Consider the following 25,879-nt stretch of genomic DNA (forward strand, 5'->3'; position numbering starts at 1 on the left):
TGGACTAGACTGGACCGGACCGCGAGTGGGATGGACTAGACTGGACCGGACCGCGAGTGGGATGGACTGGACTGGACTGGACTGGACTGGACTGGACTGTGAGTGGGATGGACTGGACTGGACTGTGTGTGGGATGGACTGGACTGTGTGTGGGATGGACTGGACTGTGTGTGGGATGGACTGGACTGTGTGTGGGATGGACTGGACTGTGTGTGGGATGGACTGGACTGTGTGTGGGATGGACTGGACTGTGTGTGGGATGGACTGGACTGGACTGGACTGTGAGTGGGATGGACTGGACTGGACTGTGAGTGGGATGGACTGGACTGGACTGTGAGTGGGATGGACTGGACCGGACCGCGAGTGGGATGGACTAGACTGGACCGGACCGCGAGTGGGATGGACTAGACTGGACCGGACCGCGAGTGGGATGGACTAGACTGGACCGGACCGCGAGTGGGATGGACTGGACTGGACCGCGAGTGGGGTGGACTGGACGGCGGGTGGGGTGGGGTGGACTGGACTGGACTGTGAGTGGGGTGGACTGGACTGTGAGTGGGGTGGACTGTGAGTGGAGTGGATTGGACTGGACTTGGAGTGGAGTGGATTGGACTGTGAGTGGACTGGACTGGACTGAGTGGATTGGACTGGACTGGACTGTGAGTGGGGTGGATTGGACTGGACTGTGAGTGGGGTGGATTGGATTGGACTGGACTGGACTGCACTGCGAGTGGGGTGGATTGGATTGGATTGGATTGGACTGGACTGTGAGTGGGACTGGACTGCAAGTGGATTGGATTGGATTGGACTGTGAGTGGGACTGGACTGTGAGTGGGGTGGATTGGATTGGACTGGACTGTATTGGATTGAACTGGACTGCAAGGAGGATTGGATTGGATTGGATTGGACTGGACTGCGAGGGGGACTGGACTGGACTGGACTGGACTGCGAGTAGATTGGATTGCACTGGACTGGACTGGACTGGACTGGGGTGGGGTGGGGTGGGGTGTGGACTGGACTGGACTGGACTGGACTGGACTGGGGTTGGTGGTTTGACTTGAGTGGCGTGGGGGGATTGGAGTGAGGTGCCCTGCGTGGATTGGATTGAGAGATTGACTGGGGCGGGATGGACTGGAGTGGGTGGATTGGATTGGAGTGGATTGGATTGGATTGGATTGGGGTTGGTGGTTTGACTTGAGTGGCGTGGGGGGATTGGAGTGAGGTGCCCTGCGTGGATTGGATTGAGAGATTGACTGGGGCGGGATGGACTGGAGTGGGTGGATTGGAGTGGAGTGGATTGGATTGGATTGGGGTTGGTGGTTTGACTTGAGTGGCGTGGGGGGATTGGAGTGAGGTGCCCTGCGTGGATTGGATTGAGAGATTGACTGGGGCGGGGTGGACTGGAGTGGAGTGGGTGGATTGGAGTGAGGTGCCCTGCGTGGATTGGATTGAGAGATTGACTGGGGCGGGATGGACTGGAGTGGAGTGGGTGGATTGAAATGGGGCGGGGTGGATTGGATTAGAGTAGGGTGGATTGGATTCGGTAGATTGAATTGGAGTGGGAAGAAATGGATTGAGTAGGATGAATTGGAATAGGGTGGAGAGGATTGAAAGCGGGTGGGTGGACTGAATTGGGGTGGATTTGAGTGGAGTGGGTGATTGCGGTGGATTGTACTGGAGTGGGGGTGAATTAGAGGGGGGTGGATTGGATTGGACTGCGAGTGGGGTGGTTTGGATTGGATTGGACTGAGTGGGGTGGATTGGATTGGACTGGACTGCGATTGGGGTGGATTGGATTGGAGTGGGTGATATGGGTTGGATTGTATTGGAGTGGGGGTGAATTAGAGCGGGGTGGGGTGAATTAGAGCGGGGTGGGTTGGATTGGATTTGAGTGGGGGTGGATTGGATTTGAGTTGGAGTGGATTGGATTTGAGTGGGATAGAGCAGATTGTTTTGGATTGGAGTGGGGCAGATTGTTTTGTATTGGATATGGATTCCAGCATATAGTGTTGCCATAGTCCAGGTGGCTGGTAACGAGGGTGTGTCTGATGGTGCAGCTCGTGGAGACCAGGAGCCACTTAAAACTCTTGCGTAGCATGCAGAAGGTGAGGATGTAGGCAGAGGAGACTGCATTGATCTGGCTCTTCGAGGCAAGTTTGTTGTCCACAATAATGCTGAGGTTTCATGCTCTGACCATGGGAGGGTTCCAGGTTAGCAGGCCACCAAGAGTCATCCCATGGTGAGGTGGTGCTTCCAAAGATCATGACTTCAGTTTTGTCTGTGTTGAGTATGAGGCAGGTGTCTTGCATCCATTTGGCAATGCTAGTCATGCAGGGGTGGAAGTTGCCCTTCGCAGTGGAGGGGTCTTTAGATAGCAAGATAAGCTGAGTGCCGTCAGCCTATGAGATGATGTTGAGTCTGTTGTTCCTGACAATGTTGGCCAAGGTGGTTATGTAGGCGTTGAAGAGGGTGGGATTGAGGGTTGAGCCATGGGGGATGCTGATGATGATGTTCATGGGTTTTGATTAGAAGGGAGGAAGGAGGACTCCTTGAATTCGGTCGGATAGGAAGGATGCAATCCATTTGAGGGCGTCGTCTTGGATGCCGACCTGGTGGAGCCTTTTGACTAGGGTGTGGTGGGAGATGGATGTATTGGGAGATGGATGTGTTGAAGATGTCAGTGAGTTTGCTGATGATTCTGTTGATTCCGAGGTTGACCATGTGGTGGCGACGGGTCTGCGGGAGATCCTGAGTGAACAGAGCACATGATGTTTGTGGTGTTTTGGATGGTGATCTGGTTCCATCTGGTGATCTTGTGGCTGCTGGGGGTGCCTTTAAGGGTGTCGGCGGTGGCCGGTTGGGGTGCACAATTTTAGTAGGTGATGGATATCTTGTCCTGGAAGTAGTCAGCGAGAGCGTTACAGAGGTCTTGGGAGGGGGGTGATGCTATTTTCCAACGCTGAGGGATTGGAGACTTTCTTGATGATGCTGGAGAGTTCTTTGCTGTGGTTGGAGCTGGCTTGGATACGGTTGGCCAAGGCGCTCCTTTTGGTGTCTTTCGGGAGTCTGTGGTACCGGCTGAGTGAGTTCTTGAAGGTGGCTCAGTCGGTGGCCTCCTTGGTGGTACGCCACCTCCTTTCCAGTTGCATTTCGAGGTCCTTGGTTCCAGGGGGTACCAGCTGGCATTTTTGTCAGGTCTGTTCTATTTGTTGTTTTGCTGGGGGCAACTTTGTTGGCGCCGTTGGAGGTCCAGCAAGTGACGTTTTTGATGGCTTGCTGGATATCAAAGAATCTGACTGTAATAAATGTTTTCCCTGCTACCGTAGCAGCAGTCTTATTCCACTGCAAATATTAGACATCTTATATGCCTTTTTTTAGGTCTCAAAGCTACTTCCATACTTGCAGCCCAACCAACTCTCAAATATATGCTTACGCTTTGTGCCTATTCCCCATTATCTTACTGCTCTTCTATCTATGATTGAGCTGTGCTTCTCTACAGCACTATGCTTTCTCAAGCAACGAAGAAGACAGTTCTGATCATGAGTAATCTTGATAGTAGCAATAAAGTAGAAAATATAATTGTGGAAGTTGAATACCAAAGTTGGTTTTAGTCTGTAATCTGTTAAACTTGATTTATTAAAACATGTAGACACAACCAATGTGAAGAAAACTTGGGAACAAACTCCAAACTATGCAAGGCTTAAAAGTAAAAAAGCGCTTACTAAATTATCTTAAAGCTGATATTTTCAAAATCTCTGAAATAGTGGGCTTTTTTTTAAAGATTATTTATCTTGTAGCCTATTTCCCAATAAATATTTCTTAGTATTATTATCATTCTGATAGAACTAGGTGCACAGAATAACCAGCAGTCTTCTAGGCCCAGACTATCCATCTTGGTCACAAATTTCTAAAAGAAAGATGCTCCTTCAGTTTAGCCTGAAGAAAATGTGATATTAAGTAAACTTGATTATTAAAAGTGTTTTTCCAAAATCAACTAGGTGTTTGTGCTTAAACATGAGGTCGAAAATGTTATGAAAAAAACAAGATGATACTGTATGGCTGCCCTAACCATTAACTCATTGTGAAAATTGGGATTTCATAGGGGAAAGAAGGTATGGTCAATCACACATGGTGTACTCTCCAGATTTCCACCTTTTATACCCCATTTTTTTAATTTACTTCTGATACAATTTTAAGAGGGATGCACTGATAATCCAGAGTATTAAGATTAATTTCTTAATTTTATTTTTTTCCAAACAAAACAAGTCCCAACATTCAAATTCAATCATGGCTTACGTAAGTGTCATTGTTTTTCTTGATATTTTATCTTAACAGTCCTGAGGAAGTGACAGTCACGAAATACATATTGGCTGTTAAACGTGACATAACTGAACGTTGGTGTCTTGAATTTAAAAATCTATTAAATTAAGTATTCAGTCATAATCTCTTTACTCTCTCTGCCTCCATCTTTGAAAATTCAATTGCAAACCAAGGTGGGTGGCACACTGTGCTGTTCTACAGTGGCTGTGGTTTGGACAGTGATATAAAATTGTATACATCAATTACTTGTTTTCATAATTGCATTACATTTATTTATTCAGTACCTCATTCGCGCAAACAAGAAGGACAAGGAGATTTGGGTCTACCTCTGAGCAATGTGGGAATACCGATGCTATGGGTATTATTTCTTTCTGGTTGCTAGACCCCACTGGGCTATTATGTGATTTCCCCTAAAAAATTGGAGTGATATGTAATAATGGTTTTCCACAGTGATATCCACCAGTCTCCGCTTTTTTCCTCTTGCATATTTTGACGACTTTCAGAAAGTGAAATTTATGACACTGAGAATGTCGAGCTTGGGGTGCTGCTAACAACTGCTATGTCCAGTTACTGAATGAATCGGAATTAGAACTAACCTTGTAATAGGGCCCCAAATGGTTTGTCTTAAACCTTGCAATGTCTTGCAAGATTAAAAGTCCCCAGCTGCCAGAGTCGGCCTCTTCGACAAACATTTAGTAGTTTGCAATAGATTCTCACAGTTCTCTCCGGAGGCAGTGCTGGTGTTCTGCGTTTTTTTGCCTTTGTCACTAATCAATAAGCAGTGGTAATTTGGTAGGAAATGTCATTAGCCTGCGGCTAAATTCTCGGCATATGCTGACGGTCCGATCCCGGTGCCGTCATGCTTTAGTGAACTACAACTTGCGCTCTTTTTGTACCTACCCTTTCTTGTTTTCAGAATGCTGATAAAAGCCTCTTCAGTGGCAGCAAATCCATGTTTTGGTAATTAGTGTTTCAGTTGTTTTTTCCTTTCAGAGTTAGAAAGAAACATTTAAGTGATCAGCCTCCTCAATCTCTAAGACTTCATGTGAATAGGACTCTTGTAGAATATTGGAGAGTAACCAGAAACCACCATACTGGGATGCTGAAGTTAGTGGATTAGTTATGCAGTGACAGCTGCATAGCGCTGTCTTTGAAGAGCAGTCGGTTTAGTTGGAGTCTAAACCTGACGAAATGAGGGGTTATATGGGGAATAGTTAGTCCCAAGTCAGATCCCATGCCCACCAGACCCACATCCCCAAATTCCTCCATCTAAAAGTAAACTTAAAGAGATCTCCAGTGTTTCCGCAGACTTCTAATTCCGATGGGACTGGTAATGGCTGCTACCCATCAGAATTGGAAGCTCACTCATGATGAGTCTTAGTGTGAACACAAAATCTTTTTCCTCGCTGAAAGACTTGGCAGAACCTTCACTCTACAGGCGAAGCTAAGCGTGTTTAATGAATCATAATTTCAAAGCAACTAAATAGGCTGAATTTATGTAGGGAGGAGAAAACTTATAGGTAATCACCAAATTAATAGTTTATCCTTTTATTAACTCCTCTTTTAAATTCCATTGAGCACATGTCTGCTTCTTGGCGAACTGATTCTTGAATATGGACAATTGCTGTACATGTTGTATAAAGTACAGAGCTCTGGTGCATAGTATCCATCCGGCCGCCGTTTGAAAGCGTGCAATCTTCAAGCTCTATTATACCTGACAGTATTGTCTGAGACAAATGTGTGTTTAGACACATTGCTCAAGCTGTATATGATAATTGGCTTCAAGTAAATTGAAAGGATGATTTGTATTTTCTGGTAAATCCTCATCATTCATAATTTAGAGGATTTCATCTGCTGTGCTTGCTGGTTGTTAAACATGGAACACTTGCAAAAGGAAATGAGTAAGTTGACTGGTGGAGGTGGGGGGTGTACTGCCTTGAAACGTCAGTCTTTTACAGACGTAAGGATTAGAACATAGGAATTGGTTGCCACTTTTCTGCTTGTGCTCGCAGCCCATCTGGCAAATCCCAGTTGTCAGTTATCTTGTCTCTACAGTTTAACGACCCTAATTCGAGTTTTCATCCAGATACAAATGAGTTGTGTTCCATGATTCTGACAAGCATCTGACACAACACCATCTGTGTTTTTGGAAGCATTTGAGGTCTAAGTTGGATATGCCAGTGGTTGTTTTGACTAGATTTGAAAATGGTGGAGATTCTTCATCTAGATTGGTGGGTGCATTAAACAGAAATTCAGTTTGATGGTGACACAAGTTTCTTTCACTTCCTGTACCTTTCCATGTGTGGCCCTTTATGTATAATACCTTTTTGAAAACCTTGTTCGTGTGTTGGGCGCAGCAAGGTAATGCCCTCTACAGGAAGATATAATTGACCTCGATCTGCAGACCACGAGTGGTTCATGCGCACAGCACAAGTTTGTCACGTGAGTAATACCCTACAATAGAACTCCCATTTTCTGTGATGTGGCCTTGACGGTGTTTAAAGGTATGCCTTTTAAACTACACCCGGAAACCCAGCGCATTTTATGTACATGTGGGAAATGCCTAAGAGAGAGGACTCTGTTCACAAATAAAAAGAGGAGAATAGATGTGTATGGTGCCAACTTAGGTCTGTTTAACACGTCATATCTGAAATGGAGTTGATATTAACACATAATAACAATTAAAGATCCACTGCTTGAAGTTATGACCTCGAGCTGGTTGAGTAGCATCAGGCAACCTTCTGTGAAGAGGAGCCATTCCCTCCTAACTCCATTTAGCGTGGACTTTGTTTCAGTGAAAGATACTTGTACTGCTGTACACTTTCTTCAGAAAAACACTGATCCCAGTTTACTAATTTTGTTGACTTTGAAAATCGTAGCAATGACTGTTAACAAGTTCCACTGAGAATTCGTTTCAATTGCAGTTAACCTTTGTGTGTGTTTATTTTCCCCACAGGCATGTTGAAGTTCTGCACGGTTGGGTTTTGTGGTATCGGATGCCTGATTGATTTCGTTCTCATAATCATGCAGGTTCGTTTATTGCCTTGAAAATAACACTCTATGCTGTTTTATGCCAGTTTGATAGCTTCTCCACTGTTACATTACATTCGTATGAATAATTTTGGAAGTAGGTGCGAACTGTACTTTTAATTATTTCTGGTTCCGTTTTTGTTTCAGTGAATTCGCAGCGGGTGTTATTGGATCCATTATTTTGTTATCTGGTGGAAAGTGTATTCCCAGAATTCAGAGAAAGCAAATCTCTTGGGTCCAAATTACAAGTGCCCCGTTAAATTGCGGTTCCTGCACAAACATCGCAGTTGTGATTGGTGCACTGTTTGTCGCACCTGGTAATTACCGCCTGAGCTAAACCCTGCTGGAATGTAATGGGGGCAAAAGGCCCCATGTGGCAGTTAGTGCGCCCAGTGTCACCAGACCGACCTCCCCAAGGACAGATGGGGAATCGGCACCAGAGCCTGCTTGGGGCAGAGCAGACCCCCTTTTGAAGTACGCTTATTTCCGTTGGGTCGGGGGCTCTGCTGACAGGCTCTGAGTTACCGAGGTTTGCTGGGGTATTCCACAGCAGCGGCTGCCCAAAAACTCGGGGCTTGCACGCCAATTGCCTGCAGGAAGCCGTGCCCACCCTAGGTTCGGATCAGGGAGCCGAAACCTGGCCCCACACTTCTTGAGAGACCCCACCCCCATTTTTAGGTTGAGCAGCGCGCTGCTTTTCCGACGTGATGGTATGTACCTGGGATTTTAACCACGCCCACTGCACGCCCATCACTATCACTCGTTCAAGGGCTTGCCCTTCAAAAATACTTTATTTTCCTTGATGAATGCTCTAGTTTGTCCCTCCTTGGCGCGGTTTAGGTAAGCCCTTGGACATCGCCCCTGTTAGGTGACTAATTGCACTTTTGCTGATACGTTTGACTGCGAGCAAACTTTCTTTTCCTTTTGTGTGCGGCCTCACACTGATGTCGTGGCGTATTGAATCGGCTCACTTATGTGAAACTGTTTTACTTTTCATTTTCAATGTATGTGGCACGAAAAGTCCGGTTAGGAGTTTACAACGCTAACAGCTCTAACACGAGCAAATGGGAGACCCATTGCATTGCAAGTGCTTGTTTTATTATTATTATTATTATTATTATTATTTTACCTCACTGCCTAAATATACTATCCTCTCAAGAGCTTATGCCCTTGTCCCTCAGTGGTCTTGGAGCTAGTGGCTCTGCTAGGATACTGGTCCTCGCCTCATCCGGCCATAGCGTGGACATGGCTTTACTCTCCCACCTGGGGGAGGACCACTCCCTCCTTCTTTCCTTTCTCTGAAACAGATCAGCACCGCTCTCGCTGGAGACAACCATGACTACAATGCTTGCTTTTAGTTACCAATGCTTGTTTTTAGTTGTGGTCACTCTTCCTATAGTTGCTGTGTCTCTTCCTCATGACTGACTTTTTTACACCCTCTGTTTCGCTCTACTTTTGCTTGCTTCTGCAGACAAACCTGTCATCAGCAACCCTAGAAGCACTTCAGTTGCCTTTCCCAGCACTGCGACATTTACCTCTCTTGACATTGTGGTTGAGTGGTACTTCTAAAACCTAGACGTCACTGTAGGCAGAGTGATGCCTGCCCGTGAGATGCCCTCGTTTCTCCTGTTACTCTGCAAAAAAAACATGAATTGGGCTTCTGCTGGCGAGCAGATGTTGGAAAAAAACAAGGGCGTGTGATCATTTTTTGTTTGGCAGAGGAAGATTGAATAATTTGCCCTAGATCACTGGATGTTGAGCTGGCACCGAGTTTCGAACCTGGTTCCTCAGCGCCAAAGTCGGTAGCTCTGGTCGTTAACCTACGTCCTGGTCCCTCTGTTACCATAAAGGACACTAAGCATGATTTAGCTGTGTTGCCACTGCCTGTGACCACTTTGAATTTCCATGTTACCCAAAAAAACGAATTACATACTTCGAATTTAAATGAGTAGTCTTAACGTTTATAAAACAAAAGTTAGTCAGTCAAATTAAACATCCACAATATGTGGTGCGCCTTTTAACAATCTAACCAAAATTCTAATTGGAGAAAGTTTTTCATGCTTCTCACTTGACATTCCTATTATAAATTTTCACTTTGAACACACCAAGTGCACCAACTCCCAATAAACTTTTTATTTTGTCTACATCCAGCATGTGTTCACCTTAAACTATTTATGTTCACCTTACTGCTCATTGGCTCACCATCAGTTATTTAAATATATATATACACACTTACTTTTTGCATCTTACTCGTAAAGATTTTTATGAGGAAATTTACTTTAATTGTTTTTTTCAACTGATGTTCACGATCTAATTAATTGATGGGCAGAACAGAGAAAATGGTAAGTATGCCTAAAATTAGGGAGCCCTGCTAGAACTTACACAGATTTGGATGCTATATAACTAGAGTGCTTTATCAGCAAAAAAAAACGTTTTTTCAGACCGGTAACTGTTCAGCGATGAATGACAAGAGGCTATGTGTGTTTTTGCTAGTTGAAAATGAAATTCTGTTTTCCCTGAAATGTTTGCACAAGATATCGTTCTACTTCTCATATAATCATATCCCAAAACAGCGCGCAGATACATCGAATGTGTTCCTCCCTCTGTACGGTGAGCCGTGCCCACTCTGCAGTGTAAACTGCACCAGATTTTTTTTTTTGTTTTTTGTTTTTGTTTCAGGTGGGGCGTGGGCGGGTAATCAGTGAGGTATGGGGTTTCCGTGTACCTGCCGCTTTTTGCACTCACTTTTTGTTACGTCTCACTAGAGAATCATTTACCTGCTGCCACAGTTCACTTCATTTAAAAGCGAGAGAGAGATGGGCATGGGGTGTTGATTACCCTCCTTACCGGGTGCTGCTAGTCTGATAGGCCATTAATTGTGTGAGGTCGCTTAGAGAGTAGTGATTACAGCAGCAACTCCAAAGAACAACATCAATCACAGCGGCCTCCATGGGAGCAAGAGCAACACAAGCGGTTACCATTGCAGGGCCCGGAAGACGTCAGAAGCAGCAACTCAGGCGTAGCCCCAGCAGTTATGACCACAGCCCCCACCTCAGTAGCAACTATAGCTGCTAGAACAATGGCAGGCAAAGTAGGGACCACAGCATTGACAAAAACGTCCACAGCTGAACCACATCAAAGACCCCAGTGGGGACCAAAGCTACCACCCGGCCAGGTATAACTGCAGCATCCACTGCTGTGTGCAAGACCGTAGACTCCGTGGCTTCCACCTTTACAGGAACAACTGTGGTGACGGCTACTTTAACCACAGCAGCAACAAAGCGCAGCAGAGCCAGCAGTAGCAACAACAGCTGCCACTATGCCAAGGACCATAGCAAAGGCCTTATCTGCCACCACAGCATGGGTGATTGTCTCAGACACATGTAGGAGTAAAACAGGGATGCCTCGTGACATGCTTTCCCCTCTTACTTCAGTTTATCAAGGAATCTGGATTAGTCCAGAAACGAGCAATGCACCCGGAGCAAAGGAAACCAAAGTTCTTGAAAGCGTAAAGTGCTTCAAATTTGGCAAAATTATAAAGCACTTTTCGGGTGCTTCTATTTTGGATAGAAACCATACAAAGTGAAACATATCGGACGGTTTTTCCAAAGCCTTCAGTCACAAGGTACATCGATAGTGGGTTAGTTGGGCACAATACCATAGTTTACACTAATGCATATCACACTACTCGTGCACAAAGATGGAATCTTTTTTTCCTGAAGCCGCCTTTGCTCTTTTCGGTAGCAGGATAAATAATTGACTACTCTTCAGAAGAAGTGGCCGTGTAGCAGGTCGTTCCTATTCCTATGTTATGCAGGATCTGCTATTCCTAATCTGGTCAGATTTGTTGTTGATCTCTGGGGATGGCGTAGAATGCCAAATTACTCAGTTGGAAATATTCAGCACTGGATGTTATATACTGTGTTTGACTGAAGTCAGCTATACTCCTCTGAGCTTTGAGAGAGCTCCGTGAGTGAAACACATGTCAAGAGTTCTTATCTTTCTTGTAGGCATGGATGGTATTCTACTGACCCAATTCATGTACTGTTTACCTGAAATAGGATTTGCTTTTTTTTTTTTTTGCTTGGCATGAATTGCGTGCCACTAAATTTAAGAGGAAAAATAGTGTTGCTGTTGGAACAGTGTTTCGTTCTTTATTCGTTCTATCTATAAAGAGGAAACATTGGAGAGCTCATTTTTTATTTCTATCTTTGCATAGTTGGAAAACTATTTAGATAGCAGTTTTAAAAACATACTCTATGACTAAAGTATCTGGAGCCATTGCTTAGCTTTTCGTTGGCAAAGCAGACCTTTCATTGCTTTGCATCGACGGTGACGCATCTCTTCAGTATATTGATGGTGCACTGATACGCATATTTCATGACTGTCTTGCCATCTAGTATAAGCAGCTAGATCATTGCTTAATTCTTGTGCTGCACGGGCTTCCCCTTTGTGATATGGTCTTCTGCACTATGGCTGAATGTGGTCTCTCAGCCGCATCACCCTCACTGGCAAGTGCTCGAAGCGTGTCTGTAGTGATATGATGTGGGACAACATTCATTACCACAGTGTTCCTTTCCCCCGTTTGTGTCTGGTTGTGCTCTTTCTTTGCTTTGAGTGTCCCTTCTTCCCCTCCTTTGCCTCATCTGATAGTTGGCACTCCGTCTCTCTTTCGGCCTCATGGTGCACTTCCTCTGCCTGCGTCTTTTTCACCATTTCCCCAGCATCCCATTCTGCCACTTTGCCACATGGCTTGCCACCCATCGACGTCCCTCATTTTGACTCTCAAATGAACCCAGGCATCCTTCTAAGAGTGAGTTGGGGTGCTACCCGCCCTCTATCTTGCAGCTTGCTGTGCACTCAGGCCCACCTTTGCGGAAGAGGGCAGAGTTGGGCGCCTCTCCCCTTACCTTTATCCATATTGGGCACAGTAACAGACGTGGTATGCCTAAGAGAAACTCGCACATAAGGCTGTGTGACTGTCATGAAACCCATTGTATCAGTGAGCTATTTACTGCAGCCCACACCTCGCACTCCTGCACCAGATGGGGAGAGCCACAAAAAGTTTGCACTATTGCTTAACATGTCGCTCCTGTGTGTGTGTGTGTTTGTCCTTATTCCCACAATTCACATACATTGTCTTTTGATGAAGTATTTGTTTTTAATGTGTGTGTATATGTTCTCCTTAAATGTCACTCGAACCTCACTGTGTTGGAGATAACGTTAAAGGGCCCCATGTCTCAATTTTTCCACCTGCTTGGGCACTTGTCGGATGTGTCTCCAGCCCTTGACCTCTTGCATCTAGTTCCAGGGACGGACCCCCTCACATTTATCTAGACTTTTCAAACTTCCCTGCTCTTACTAACCAAACTTTGCTTGAGGCAAATATATGTTTTTAGAAGTGAAGGCAAAACACAGTATCCAGCAGCAGAAAGAAGATGGAAATTATTTAAAATTACACAGATTTAAATAGTCTTAGTGCACAGCAACAGGCGTGTCTAGAACGTCGGGCCTACAATGCAGTTCCAAAGAGATTACTTTGAAAAGAGGTTTCACAGACCTAAAAGTAGTCTGAGTTCAGGTGACCATAGGAGAGGGGCTTTTACTATCTCAGTGGTCGTGGTATGGTTTAAAGGTCGAACTGTCTTGAATTAAATAAAATGCTGATGTGCGCCTCCCTTTGCTCTTCATAGTCCCAAGTAAGGATGGAAAGCGATTGTCGGCGATGGTGTTCGTGGAGCCTAGGAGTAGATCGATTAAGGACCTTTTGGCAGTACATTTACTGTATTAATGAAAACATATTTTTTTTAAAAAGGTGACTTTTAATCGCTCAGATTAATTTTGCCATCTGATTCAGTTTGCAATAACTTTATTTCCAATCTTCTGTAAGAAGTTTACCTTAAAACAAAACAATCGTGCAACTTTTATTTTGAAAGGAAACATTTTATTAGGTTTACTGGAAGGCCACTGAGTTAAATCCAATTTTTCGTTCTCTAAAGCAGTCAAACTATTATGTAGTGTTCCAATACAAATCATGGACTTTGCCAGGTTTCACTTGCCTTTCTTGCAAAACCTGCATTGAGAATTTGGGTTTCCTTTGTGTAGGAAGCTGGCTCTCTATATACTATATCAAAATGAGATATAATGTGTACAGAGTCCAGGGGTTCCCCAAGAGGCTTGACAGAGGCAATAATAGATAATACTAATGCTCTATTTGCAAGGATGTGGAATTCCTATTGCCCGATGCCCGAGACATATTGTTTGGGGTCAAGGGCAACAAGTTTTCATGTTTTTGTCCTTGGGACAAGTAGGCCCCACCCCCTGCAGCACAAACCCTTTGGCTGGCAGTTTACAGAAAAGAGAACTGTCTGCAGTTGACATGTAACCTAGGGCTTAGATACATGTTTGATGATCCTCATTTGTTAACCACAAACTCTAGGTCTGTCTTGAAGTCTACTTACTCCAAGCACATATCAGAGCAGAGATTTTATAGTTCCCTGAAATTGAAATCTTTTGATTCCTACTCTCGGATTGTGACTGTTCCATGCCTTGAACCCTATTTGACTTGGTTTTCAAGTTTTAGAACAATTTCCTTTTTAACACTTTTTAGACTTAATTTAATTCATTTTAAGGTAGCTTTTCCCCGAACCATGTTTCTGGAAAAAGGACTTACCACTTTGTCCCTGTGACTCCAAATCAACTCAGAGCACTTTGCATGTTTTTCTTTTTTGCCCTTTATACGCTGCTCCTAGAGGGGCCTTTATTTTACCCACGTTACGCCTTCTTAGACCCATTCATTTTAAGGAAGCCCTACTATATCTTCAGAGATTGCCTGATATTCAAATTTGTCATCATGTATTAGACTTCGTCACAGCTTCTTTAAGTATTAGGAAAAGGCCTACTCCTTTTTAAAATTTTATGTACGTATAGTATATCATTTTAAAGCTAATATTTGTACTTTTCTGACTTTGTGATTTTTAATCATGTCTTGTATATTTATCTATGTATGTCAAGGGGTTTCAGAATGGATGCTCATGTGGTGTTTTCAGCAATGGTTTTAAGTTTTATTTTTTACTATTTATAGATCGGTAAATGTGTCTTGGTTTCTACTTTTATGGCAATTGCCGAATAAAGTTATTTGACTGACTGACTGACTGACTGACATGTAACGTGTATCCATTTGTTAATCCTGTTCAAACTTGTATTTACGGTTCATTTATGAAAAGACTTCATTATTAGGGTGAGCACTGTAAATAAAGGTTTTAATGTCGCACTGCACCACTGACAGTGGTTCCATTTAAAAAAAAAAAAAAAAGGTGTACACACGTTTGAAAAGTTTAACAATATGTGGCTAAGTATAATGCTCCTGGAATGCTCTCTGATTAGATGCAAATGTTTGCAGAAGCTTTTAAGCAAGAGTTATGATTCTTTGCTTTCAAAATGAAATGTTCAGAAAAAATGCAATTAGGACATTTTAGTGCTATTTCTTTGAAGCATCACTTAGTTAAATGTGTTGATGCATGCTTGTATTTCCCAAAAATATTCCTAGTGGAAAATCACTGTGACCATTTCCAACAAAATTATGGGAAGCATGAAAATAAAGAAGCATTGGCAAAGCCAACAGATCCGACATTTCTTGTGAGTCTTTTGGTTTTGTCAATGTGTGCCTTGTTTTGACATGGCTTTTGTAACGTGTTGTTGTTGTGGGAGCTGCCAGGCCCTCACCATTGGAACAAACACTGACAAAAAGAAAAAAAACACGTTTTTGGTCTCAAAAAGCGCACATTGCCATCAGTGGCGTACCAAAGGCCCCGCAGGCCGCCTCAGTGGGACCCCCTTAGCACAGTACCTGCCTTGAGTGAGTCTGGAGGGGTCCCCCCCAGTTTCGTTATGCCAGTGATTGCCACAGTAGTTCCTGGCACTGAACACAACTACTTTGTGTGCCATTGTGCTCCTTGTAGAGGAGCAAATACGATTACTCACAGTAAAGCCAGCCGATAGATAAAGAAATAGAAGTTTAATAAAAGCAAAATGTCTTTATCAACCCCAGACTTAATTAGAGACCCTATTCTTAAAGAAAGTCACAATAGGGCACCCATGGTATATGTCTTTGAATTAGTGGCTTTTATGAGTTCACAAGAATTTACAGAAGTAGTCCAGGAAAGAGCACTCCTAGAAAATATTTGTGAACTGTATTTTAGGCCGAACAAATATGCATGTGTAGATTTGCTCATGTGAAAATCTATTTAGCGTTTACAAGTTCACTTTCCCTCCAACCACTTTTTTCCCAACCCGAAATAACTTTTGCTTCTGCCATTGTCAAGAGTAAATTTCCAGCCTTTCTAATTGTGGGAAAAGATCAGAGAAGAGCTGCTGAAAATCCTTAAAACATGCAAGTTAGTAGGTTTTCAGGCTTAAAGGCATTCCAGCCCTGGAACTATTGCTTACTGCTTCCTCCAGCCTCAGTATGTAGATCTGCAGAAAGGTGGCAAAATAAGGAACTTGCTATAGTAGGGATTGAAATTGCATGCATTCAAGCCCTACTATAGTAGTAGCCCTGCCATAATCAGAGAGGCTATTATCGGAGCTCTTACATAATGAGATTGTTGCCATAATTTGTGGCTACACTACATGGTACCAAAGGGACAAGTAGATTTTTTTTTTTTATTGGACGAGTAGATTTAAGCAACAACCTGTCCCATGGACAAGTAGATGTTTTATTAAATTCCACCCCCCTTTATTTGTGGTAGTGTGGTCGAGCAGTTAGGCTTATCAGAGGGTAGTGTTAAGCATTTGTTGCACACACACAAGCAATAAGTGAAAACACACACTCAATGACTTAACTCCAGACTAACAGGGTTTTATATACAAAAATATTATTTTGTTAATTTATTTCTAGAGCCACAAGATTCATTTAGCAGGTAAGTACATTAAATGAAAGGTACTTTAACAGTAATACTGAGAACTCTGAATTGAATCAACAATGTACCCAGTTTTCTTTAAAATGGCAAAAAGTTTTTTCAAAAGTGGACACTGCAATTTGCAACTGTTCCTTGGTGAGGTAAGTAAAGTTCAGTTTTTGAGGTAAGTAACAAACTTACAGGTTCAATCTCCTGGGCATAGGTAGCCCTCCGTTGGGGGTTCAAGTTAACACCAAACACCCAGGACCAGCAACATAGGGCCGGTTAGGTGCAGAGGTCAAACAGGAGCCAAAATAACATGGGCGCCTATGGAGACAGGGGGTACTCCGGTTCCGGTCTGCTTGCAGGTAAGTACCCGTATTGTCAGAGGGCAGACCAGGGGGTTTAGAGGAGCACTGGGGGGGGGGGGGGGGGGGCAAGTAGGCACCAAACACACACCCTCAGTGGCACGGGGGCAGCCGGGTTCAGGGTACAAACAGGGCGTCGGGTTTCCAATGGGAGGATCCCAGGTAACACTTGGGTGCTGCAGGTGAGGCACAGGGGGGCTTCTCGGGCAAAGCACTGACTGGACAGGGAGGAGGGCTGCATGCTGGTCACTGCTGCACCAGTGGTCGATCTCTCAAGTCTGGGGCTGCGGATGCAGTGCTTCTTCAGGTGTCGGAAATCTTTGTCCCAGGCAGTCGCGGTCAGGGGAGTCCTCAGGATTCCCTCTGTAGGCGTCATCATGGAGGGGTGGAGAGGTCAGCTGAGGCTGGACACTTGGTTGGAATCGCCTGGGGGTCCTCTCTGGATGGTTGGTTCCTCTGGACACGGGCCAGGGAGGTCTGGTGCAGAGTAGTTATGGACTCTCGCTTCTGGAGTGAGGTGGGAGTCCCTTTAAATATGGTTGCTTTTTCTTCTTGTTGGACAGGTCCGCCATCCATGGGAGTTACTTGATCTTCAGTGATGCAGGTCGTCTCCTGGAGGCTTTTCAGGGGTTGCTGGTCCTGTAGAACGCGTCACTTTTCTTTTGCAGGGACTTTAAAGCAGGAGACAGGCTGGTAGGGCTGGGGCCAAGTCAGCTGTTGTCTCCTTCTCTTCTCTGCAGGGCTTTCAGCTCAGCAGTCTTTCTTATCTTGAGGTCGTCATGAATCTAAGTCTCTTGGTTCAGGGAGCCCTTAAATACAAGATTTAGGGGCGTTTTTAGGGTTAGTGGGCAATAGCCAATAGCTACTGTCCTTGAGGGTGGCTACACCCTCCTTGTGCCCACTCATTTTGGGGAGGGGGCACATTCCTATCCCTATTGATCCTAATCCTCCAAAGCAAGATGGACGCTTTCTCATGGAGAGGGTCACTTCAGCTCTGGACACTTTAGGGGTTGTCCTGGTTGAGGGCGTGACTCCTCCTTGTTTTTCCTTATTATCCCTCTGGACTTGCTGCCAAAAGTGGGGGCTTGTCCATGGGGCAGTCATCTCTACTAGCTGGAGTGCCCAGGGGCACTGTAACACGAGGCCTGAGCTTTTGATGCACACCACTAGATGTTACAGTTCCTGCAAGGAGGGATGTGAAGCACCTCCACCCAGGACAGGCTTTGTTTCTGACCACAGAGTGCACCAAGGCACTCACCCCATGTGGTCAGAAACTCGTCTGGAAGTGGCAGGCTGGCATAGACCGGTCAGTCCTGCACTCCTAGGCTGGCTGACATACAGAGGGACATCTGTAAGATGCCCTCTGTGTGCATGTTTCAATAAATCCCACACTGGCATCAGTGTGGGTTTATTGTGCTGAGAAGTTTGATACGAAACTTCCCAGTATTCAGTGAGGCCATTATGGTGCTGTGGAGTTTGTAATGAGGAACTCCCAGACCATATACTCAGTATGGCTTCTCTGCACTTGCAATGTCTAAGAATTGACTTAGACACTGTAGGGGCATATTGCTCATGCAGCTATGCCCTCACCTGTGGTATAGTGCACCCTGTCTAGGGCTGTAAGGCCTGCTAAAGGGGCGACTTACCTATGCCACAGACAGTGGTTTGTGGGCATGGCACTCTGAGGGGAGTGCCATGTCGACTTTGTCTTTTCTTCTCACCAGCACACACAAGCTGCAAGGCAGTGTGCATGTACTGAATGAGGGGTCCCTTAGGGTGGCATAATACATGCTGCAGCCCTTGGGGACCTTCCTTGGCCACAGGGCCCTTGGTAACAGGGGTACCTTTTACAGGGGACTTAACAGTGTGCCAGGGCTGTGCCAATTGAGTAACAAAGGTACAGTTATTGGGAAAGAACACTGGTACGGGGTCCTGGTTAGCAGGGTCCCAGCACCCTTCCAATCAAAGCTGGCATCAACACTAGGCAAAAAGTGAGGGGGTAACCATGTCAACAGTCACATTTTCCTACACTTAGGAAAATCCTGCATGGTTTCCTCTCACATGAATTGCTACATGGACACATCCTGATAAATTATGTTTTGCATGAGACATACTTGTGTGAAAATATGTAGTTTCTTACCACATCAGTTGATGGCCTGCACTGCTTATTTTTATCTCATAAAAGGCGTTTGTGCTTAATGAAACTTTAGCAGTCTGGCCTACCGTTAGTTTGTCAGGCCTTTTTTAACCCCTTAGCTGCTGGGCCTCCGCCACCACCCCTGCCGGTGCCGAGACCTTTTTTGGCTATTTGGGGTTGTTCGCGCTTAGGTTTTCATAACCCTTTGTCCACATAAGCTATCCATGCCAAATTTGCGTCCTTTTTTTCCCATCATTCTAGGGATTCTAAAGGTACCCAGAGTTTGTGGGTTCCCCTGTGGGAGACCAAGAAATTAGCCAAAATACAGCTAAAATTTAGTTGTTTATTTTTCAGAAAAATGGGAAAAAGGGCTGCAGAACAAAGCATATGTTTTTCCCCCTGAAAGTGGCATCAACAAAGGGTTTGCGGTGCTAAAATCACTATTTTCCCAGCTTTCAGGAACAGGCAGACTTGAATCAGAAAAACACATTTTTCAACACAATTGTGGCATTTTACTGGGACATACCCCATTTTTACTATTTGTTTGTGCTTTTAGCCTCCTTCCAGTTAGTGACAGAAATGGGTTTGAAATCAGTGCTGGGTCCCGGACAGCTAAATATTTCTGAAAAGTAGACAAAATTCTGAATTCAGCAAGGGTCATTTGTGTAGATTCCTACAGAAAATAACAGCTGAAAGAAAAAAATATTGAAATTGAGGTTAAAAAAACAGCCATTTTTCTCAACATTTTACTCTAACTTTTTCCTGCTGTGTGATATTTTCAAAAGTAATATACCGTTACGTCTGCTAGACTCTTCTGCTTGCAGGGATATATAGGGTTTGTAGGTTCATCAAGACCCTAGGTACCCAAAGCCAATAAAGGAGCTACACCTTGCAGTGGGTTTTCATTGTATACCGGGTGTACAGCAATTCATTTGGTGAAATATAAAGAGTGAAAAATGGGTATCAAGGAAACCTTTGTATTCCTAAAATAGGCACATGATAAGGTGTTGAGAAGCAGTGGTTATTTGTACATCTCTGAATTCCGGGGTGCCCAGACTAGCATGTAAATGGGCATTTCTCAAATAAACTTATTTTTTTACACACTGTCTCACATTTGGAAGGAAAAAATGTAGAGAAAGACAAGGGGCAATAACCCTTGTTCTGCTATTTCCCCTCCAGTCTCCCACTAAAAATGGTACCTCACTTGTGTTGGGTAGGCCTAATGCCCGTGCCAGGAAATGCAACATGGACAATTCACATTTTTACATTGAAATCTGACGTGCTTTTTGGAAAGTGCCTAGCTGTGGACTTTGAGCTGTAGCTCAGCCGGCACCTAGGGAAACCTACCAAACATGTGCACGTTTGAAAACTAGACACCTGGGGGAATCCAGGATGGGGTGACTTGTGCGCCTCTCACCAGGTTCTGTTACCCAGAATCCTTTGCAAACCTCAAGATTTGGCACAAAAAAAAAACACTTTTTCCTCAGATAGCGGTGCTGCAAAGTTCTGAAATCTGAGAGGAGCCGCAAACTTCCTTCCACCCAGCATTCCCCTTAGTCTCCCGATAAAAATGGTAGCCCACTTGTGTGGGTAAGCCTAGTGCCCGCTACAGGAAATGCCCCAGAACGCAACATGTACACATCACATTTTTTTAATTGAAAATGCACTTGTTTTTTGCAAAATGCCTAGCTGTGGATTTTGGTCTTTAGCTCAGCCAGAACCTATCAAAAACCTACCAAACCTATTCATTTTTTAAAAACTAGACACCCAGAGGAACCCAGGATTGGGTAACTTGTGACGCTCTCGCCAAGTTCTGTTACTTAGAATCCTTTGCAAGCCTCAATATTTGGCAAAATAACCACTTTTTCCTCACATTTTGGTAGAAAGTTCTGGAATCTGAGAGGAGCCACAAATGTCCTTCTACCCAGCATTCCTCCAAGTCTCCTGATAAAAATGGTACTTCACTTGTGTGGGTAGGCCTTGTGCCCGCGACAGGAATAGATTACACAAGGGTCAATGTTGATCCCTACATGAGGGCAACTAGTGACCATGGGGTGATCCATTCCTGATGCAGGCACTAGGTACGGGCACTCAAGTGGGGTAGCGTTTTTATCAGGTCAGTTGGGGAAACACTGGGTTGTAGGAATTTTGTGGATCCCAGCATATTCCTGTAGTTTGTGTGACAGAAATGCAAGAAAAAATTGAAATTGAGTTTTTATTCAACATTTCACCTTTACAGGGTATTCTGGGTAAAGAAAACGTTGGAGGATCCACACAAGTCACACCTCTGTGGACTCCCCCGGATGTCTAGTTTACAGAAATCTCTGGGTTTGGTAGGTTTCCCTATATGCCTGCTGAGCCCAGGACCAAAAACGCAGGTGCCTGCCTTGGAAAACCTGGTTTTTTTTTATGGATAATTTTGATGTCTCCACAATATGACGTGGGCGGTGGAATTTGGGGCTGAACTAAATTGGGGGGCTCCCAAGAGAGCACTCACTCTGTGCTTGCCGCTGCATGCACCTGCTCTCTGGGTTGGGCTAACCTGCTATAGTCCAGCTGCACAGACTGCTTGCGAAGGGACAGCAGGACTGTCCTCATCACCTCCCTCATAATCAATGGAAGAGGAGTTATCAAATGGGACTCCTCTGACTGAAAAATCACTCCCAGAGTTTGCGCCATTGTCCTATCCTTTAGATACTGTCTCAGTCTCTGATCCTATGTCAGAGCTGTCCTCTATAACCCGAGTGAGGGCTTGAGCAGCAGTCATCCAACAAGATGCCATTTCTACTACTGGCTAAAATGTTGCTCTAAAACACTAGCCTACGTAGACAGTCACAAAATTGCTGGTGGGTGTGAGTGTGTGATACGTGCAACAGCAGAGGTCACCTTACCTTCTTTCAATACACTCACAAAATTATACACTATTACTTCACCTTGTCACATACTAATCGTCACAGTCTTTAGCGCTCAGTCCAACCATCATTATTGGTGCTCCCACTCCCATGACCTCCTCCTCAGATTCTCTCATTACCACACCGCAAAAGTACCCTTCATCTCTGCATAGCCCCCGCACGCACATTTCATTTGTATTATAGCGCAGGTAATGGATGACTTTACTAATCTACTCAGCTATTTACATAAAATACAGATTTGATCTTTGCAGTAGGCATATAAACCTTCCACGCTACTTTATGGCATCAAAACTGCCACTAGACAAAAGTCAGATCCTTTTGTAGCAGAAACATAATCACAAGACTTACTTGACTTTTGTATTGCTGCCTAAAAGCTACAGTTGAAACGCGTCAGTTGAAGTATGTGTATTGCTTTGAAGACGCAAGCCTCAACTGCAAGAGGACTGGTGACGTGTATATATATAGATATATAGAGATCACTTTTATATGTGGGTGTGTTTTTCCTGGGGACCGATTGCAGCCCCCAGGGAAACCACACACAAGTTGACAAAGGTGATTGCTGTATCTATCTATCTATCTATCTATCTATCTATCTATCTATCTATCTATCTATCTAGTGGCCCCCAAGGAAATATTCAACTATTTAAAAAAAAAATATATATATATTGCCCTGCTCACTGACAACCTACCCCCCCCCCCAATCAATTTCTTTTTTTTTTTTTATTTTGAAACCTACTTAAAAAAAAAATAATGTGCCCAAGGGGTGGGCGCTAATGAGTCTGCTCTTCCATGATAAAGCCATCTGATCTGCACTACACTTTTTTTTAGGTCTAGTGGAGCCAATATCGTTACTTTGTGCAAAATTCACAGTGGGCTTTGGTTAGTCCCTTCAGAAATTGCTTGAAAACTATGTCTCTTCCACCAGCGTCCCACCCAATACCTAAATCCGAGTTCATCTCGGTAAGGGCAGGCAGCTTTCTGCAAGGAGAAGGAATTAGATGCCAGCAGGTCACCATGCTGCGTGCATACACCTACCTTGTGGTGGCTGGTCTGCTGGTGCATTAATCTCCTTTCTCAGATTTATCCGGTGGGGGGGTGGGGGGGGGGCGTTGGGGGGCGTTTGTTGGAAAGTGCTGTCAGCGCTACCATAAATACTCTTTAGGAGATTACTAGGTTTCCGAGAAGGCTCCGAAGGACTGTACGGTAGATTCTAGTGCAAGGCATTGCAGCTCATTACAAGACTTTACTGAACTTTTTGAAAAAAAGAAAGTGCAGTTGCCTCCTCACTGAGAATCTGACTGTGCCATTCCCATTGAACCAGGAGCTACCTTTGTCTTTTTGAAGAATTTACTCCCTCTCTGGGTCTGAAAAGGAGGCTTTCAGACAATATCTGGGGGAAAAAATTCAAAATGGGTGAATTACCCAATCCACTTCTCCTACTTGTGACTCAGTGTTCTGTGTCCCAACGAAGTCTACAGCATTGAGTCCCAGTATCGACTTCAGAGGTCTGAAAGAGATCACAATAAAGGACAGATACCCTGCACCCTTAAGCATATTTAGGAGTCTGTTCAGCTCTCCAGAATTTATACTAAGTTTAGCCCTTGTAGGGCATATCATCTCCTCCGAATCAAGGAGGGTGACAAGTAGAAAACAGTCATCTGTTAGAGATTTCTAGTTGCAGATTCCCTCCCTTTGATTTTCCCAGGCTTCAGACTGGATTCGGAAGGGTTCATTCGGTTCAGCGCGGCATTATCGTTGGCACCGTGACATCACAGTCACCTATATAGGTGCCACCCAGGCACGTTGGCGTCAGTTCTTTCCTTTCCGTGCCAGTTAGTGCTGATTCAGAGAAGAGCTACCCCTCTGACTCTTTTTGACAGGCTTGTTTTAACATTATGTTGAATATTTTTTGCGAAGTGTGTTAAGAATGTAATCTAGAAAGGTAGGGTTTAAATTATGTGGTGCCTGTCACTGCGCCATGTCGGTAACAGGCCTGCCCATGGTGTGCTTATGGTGTCCCGAGCGTTACCACAACTCAGTTGTTCTAGGACTGCTGGGCCATGGCACCGAACGCTTTGAGGAAGCTGCCCCTAAAGCTGCTTGCACCATCTGTATGCCTGGGAGGCACCTATATAGGTGACAGTGAACAAAGCCACCCGACAGCGCGCATGGGTACTGCTCACGCAAACATTTTACGGATCCAGTCTGACGCCTGGGTAATTCTAAGGTGAGGAATCTGCAGCTAGATGTTGTCTCTAGCAGATAGTGTCTCTAGCAGATAGTATATTACCGAATGTAAGTAATTTGTTCTTTAGAACACCTATGTGTCACTTTGAGTAATGTTTGATGCCCTTTGACTGAGCAGCGCATAAGCAGTTTTTCAGCGCTGTATGGATCATATTTTCTCTGACATGATAAACCAATTTGTCGTCAATTACCTCTTTGACTTTTTGGTCTTTTAAAGATTCCCGTTCGAATCACCAACACCTATTGCAAATGCTAGATAGACTTGACCAGAATCAACTGTCTTGTGAACCTGAAAAATGCAAGTTTGATTAAACCAAGGTGGAATATAAAGGTTTCCATTTTAACAACACTGGAATCGCTATGGACCAGCAGAAGATGTCTGCCATTCTAGATTGGCCCACCCCTTCCAACATCAAGGAGACCCAGTATTTTCTGGGATTTGCCTACTTATACCAGCAGTTCATCTGAGACTTAGTTTGAAAAAACAGATATATTACCTGAATTTTAAAGAAAGATATGTTCAGTAAAAGTTTCCAGTGGGATGCTCAAGCTGAAAATTCTAAATGGAAGAAAGCCTTTACACAGACTCCAATTTTTTTGCACCTCTGGAGCCACAAAGAAATTTGCTGTTGAGACTGACGCTTCTTTTTGAGCGATTGGAGCGGTACTTTTACAGCTCCTTGCGGATAGCAGAGGAACTCCTTGGAATCTAATCTGGAAACTTACCACTGCATTTAATGCAGGTGCACTAGTGGCATTTTTTTGTTGGTACATGTAAAATCTCCAGTTTGGTGTCTCTTGGTTTTGCAGTTATGGCACTAAGCCTTTCTGAGATCCCAGTTTTTTTCCCTTGTTAACCACCCTTAGGTTGGGAAGAGTCTTGGGGTCCACCCTCCTGTGAAGGTTTTTGGGGCCTTTAGAAGTTTTTATCTTTGTTTTGGTTACCCTCTTTCCACTGGGGCATTTTTGCCTCATTTTTGTGGTCTCTCCACCAGTGGAAGTTTTGGTCACCCTTGTTTGACCCAGTGGTCTTCCTTCTTCCCCAATTCTTGGTGGAATTGGACCTAGGTCTGCCACGTACTGATGTAACATCTCCTGTGCACAATTACTCAACAGATGCTCTTTCATTAGTAAATTATAAAGCCCTTCATAATCATGCACATTGTTACCTTTTTAACCAACCACCTGGTGTCTTTGTTGAGAAGTACACAAAATCAACCCAGGACTGACTGGGTTTTTCGAGTCTCCCTGAATTTGATTCTGTACTAGTCAGGAGTGATCCCAAATCCCTCAATCAGGGTATCTTTCATGAAGTCATAAGACCTTGCATGTTCCTCATTCAGTGTCCGGAGTCTATCCCTGCACTATCCCAATGCTGGTAGTCACGTTTTCTGGCAACACAGGCCCTCTCATAGGCTGTGAACCATTTGGGGATAATCCCTTTAGAGATTTTAGGGTCAAAGTGTCCCACTCTCGCTACTTATGAAATTGCTGCCATCATTCATGGGTGCTAACACCATTTCTTTTCTTTCCTTCTCTATTGCCAGGGCAATTCTCCTAGCTAGTCTCTCTAAAAGAATCTCCTCTACGGAGTACCCTGATTCATCCCCACTAGAGGGAAGTGTCCTATACACTTGGGATACACGTTCCACTCTTTGAAGTGATGGAGGGTCCAGTTCCTCCTCTCCTCACTTACACTGGCCTGATCTACAGGATCAGTAGTTTCATTGGTAGGATTGGCCTGCTCATACCCTGCTAGTAGCTCCTGGAGCTTTACTGGTAGGATTTGAGCCTGTTTTTTATTTCGTACCCTTTACAGATGGCCCTTAACTGCTTGTAGGAAAGCTTAAGGTAAGGGGTGAGGTCAGCTCCACAACCCTGTCCTCTGACATACTCATTATTTTACCAATGTTGGGACCTTTGTGAGCTAGAGAAAAAAATCCTAACCATTTTTTGCAGTCCTAA

The 25,879-nt window shown here is 44.4% G+C and overlaps 1 protein-coding gene across 1 annotated transcript in view; it reads left to right on the forward strand.

Annotated features, from left to right (window-relative positions):
- The window catches only part of TM2D1 (TM2 domain containing 1), a 178,571-nt gene that overhangs the window by 74,639 nt on the left and 78,053 nt on the right, over positions 1–25,879 (forward strand). The window contains exon 6 of the mRNA XM_069232551.1: positions 7,277–7,350. Within this exon, the coding sequence (XP_069088652.1) occupies positions 7,277–7,350 (74 nt within the window). The remainder of the gene's footprint in view (positions 1–7,276; positions 7,351–25,879) is intronic.

This window comes from Pleurodeles waltl, chromosome 4_2 (genome assembly GCF_031143425.1).
Source record: "Pleurodeles waltl isolate 20211129_DDA chromosome 4_2, aPleWal1.hap1.20221129, whole genome shotgun sequence".
NCBI lineage: Eukaryota > Metazoa > Chordata > Amphibia > Caudata > Salamandridae > Pleurodeles > Pleurodeles waltl.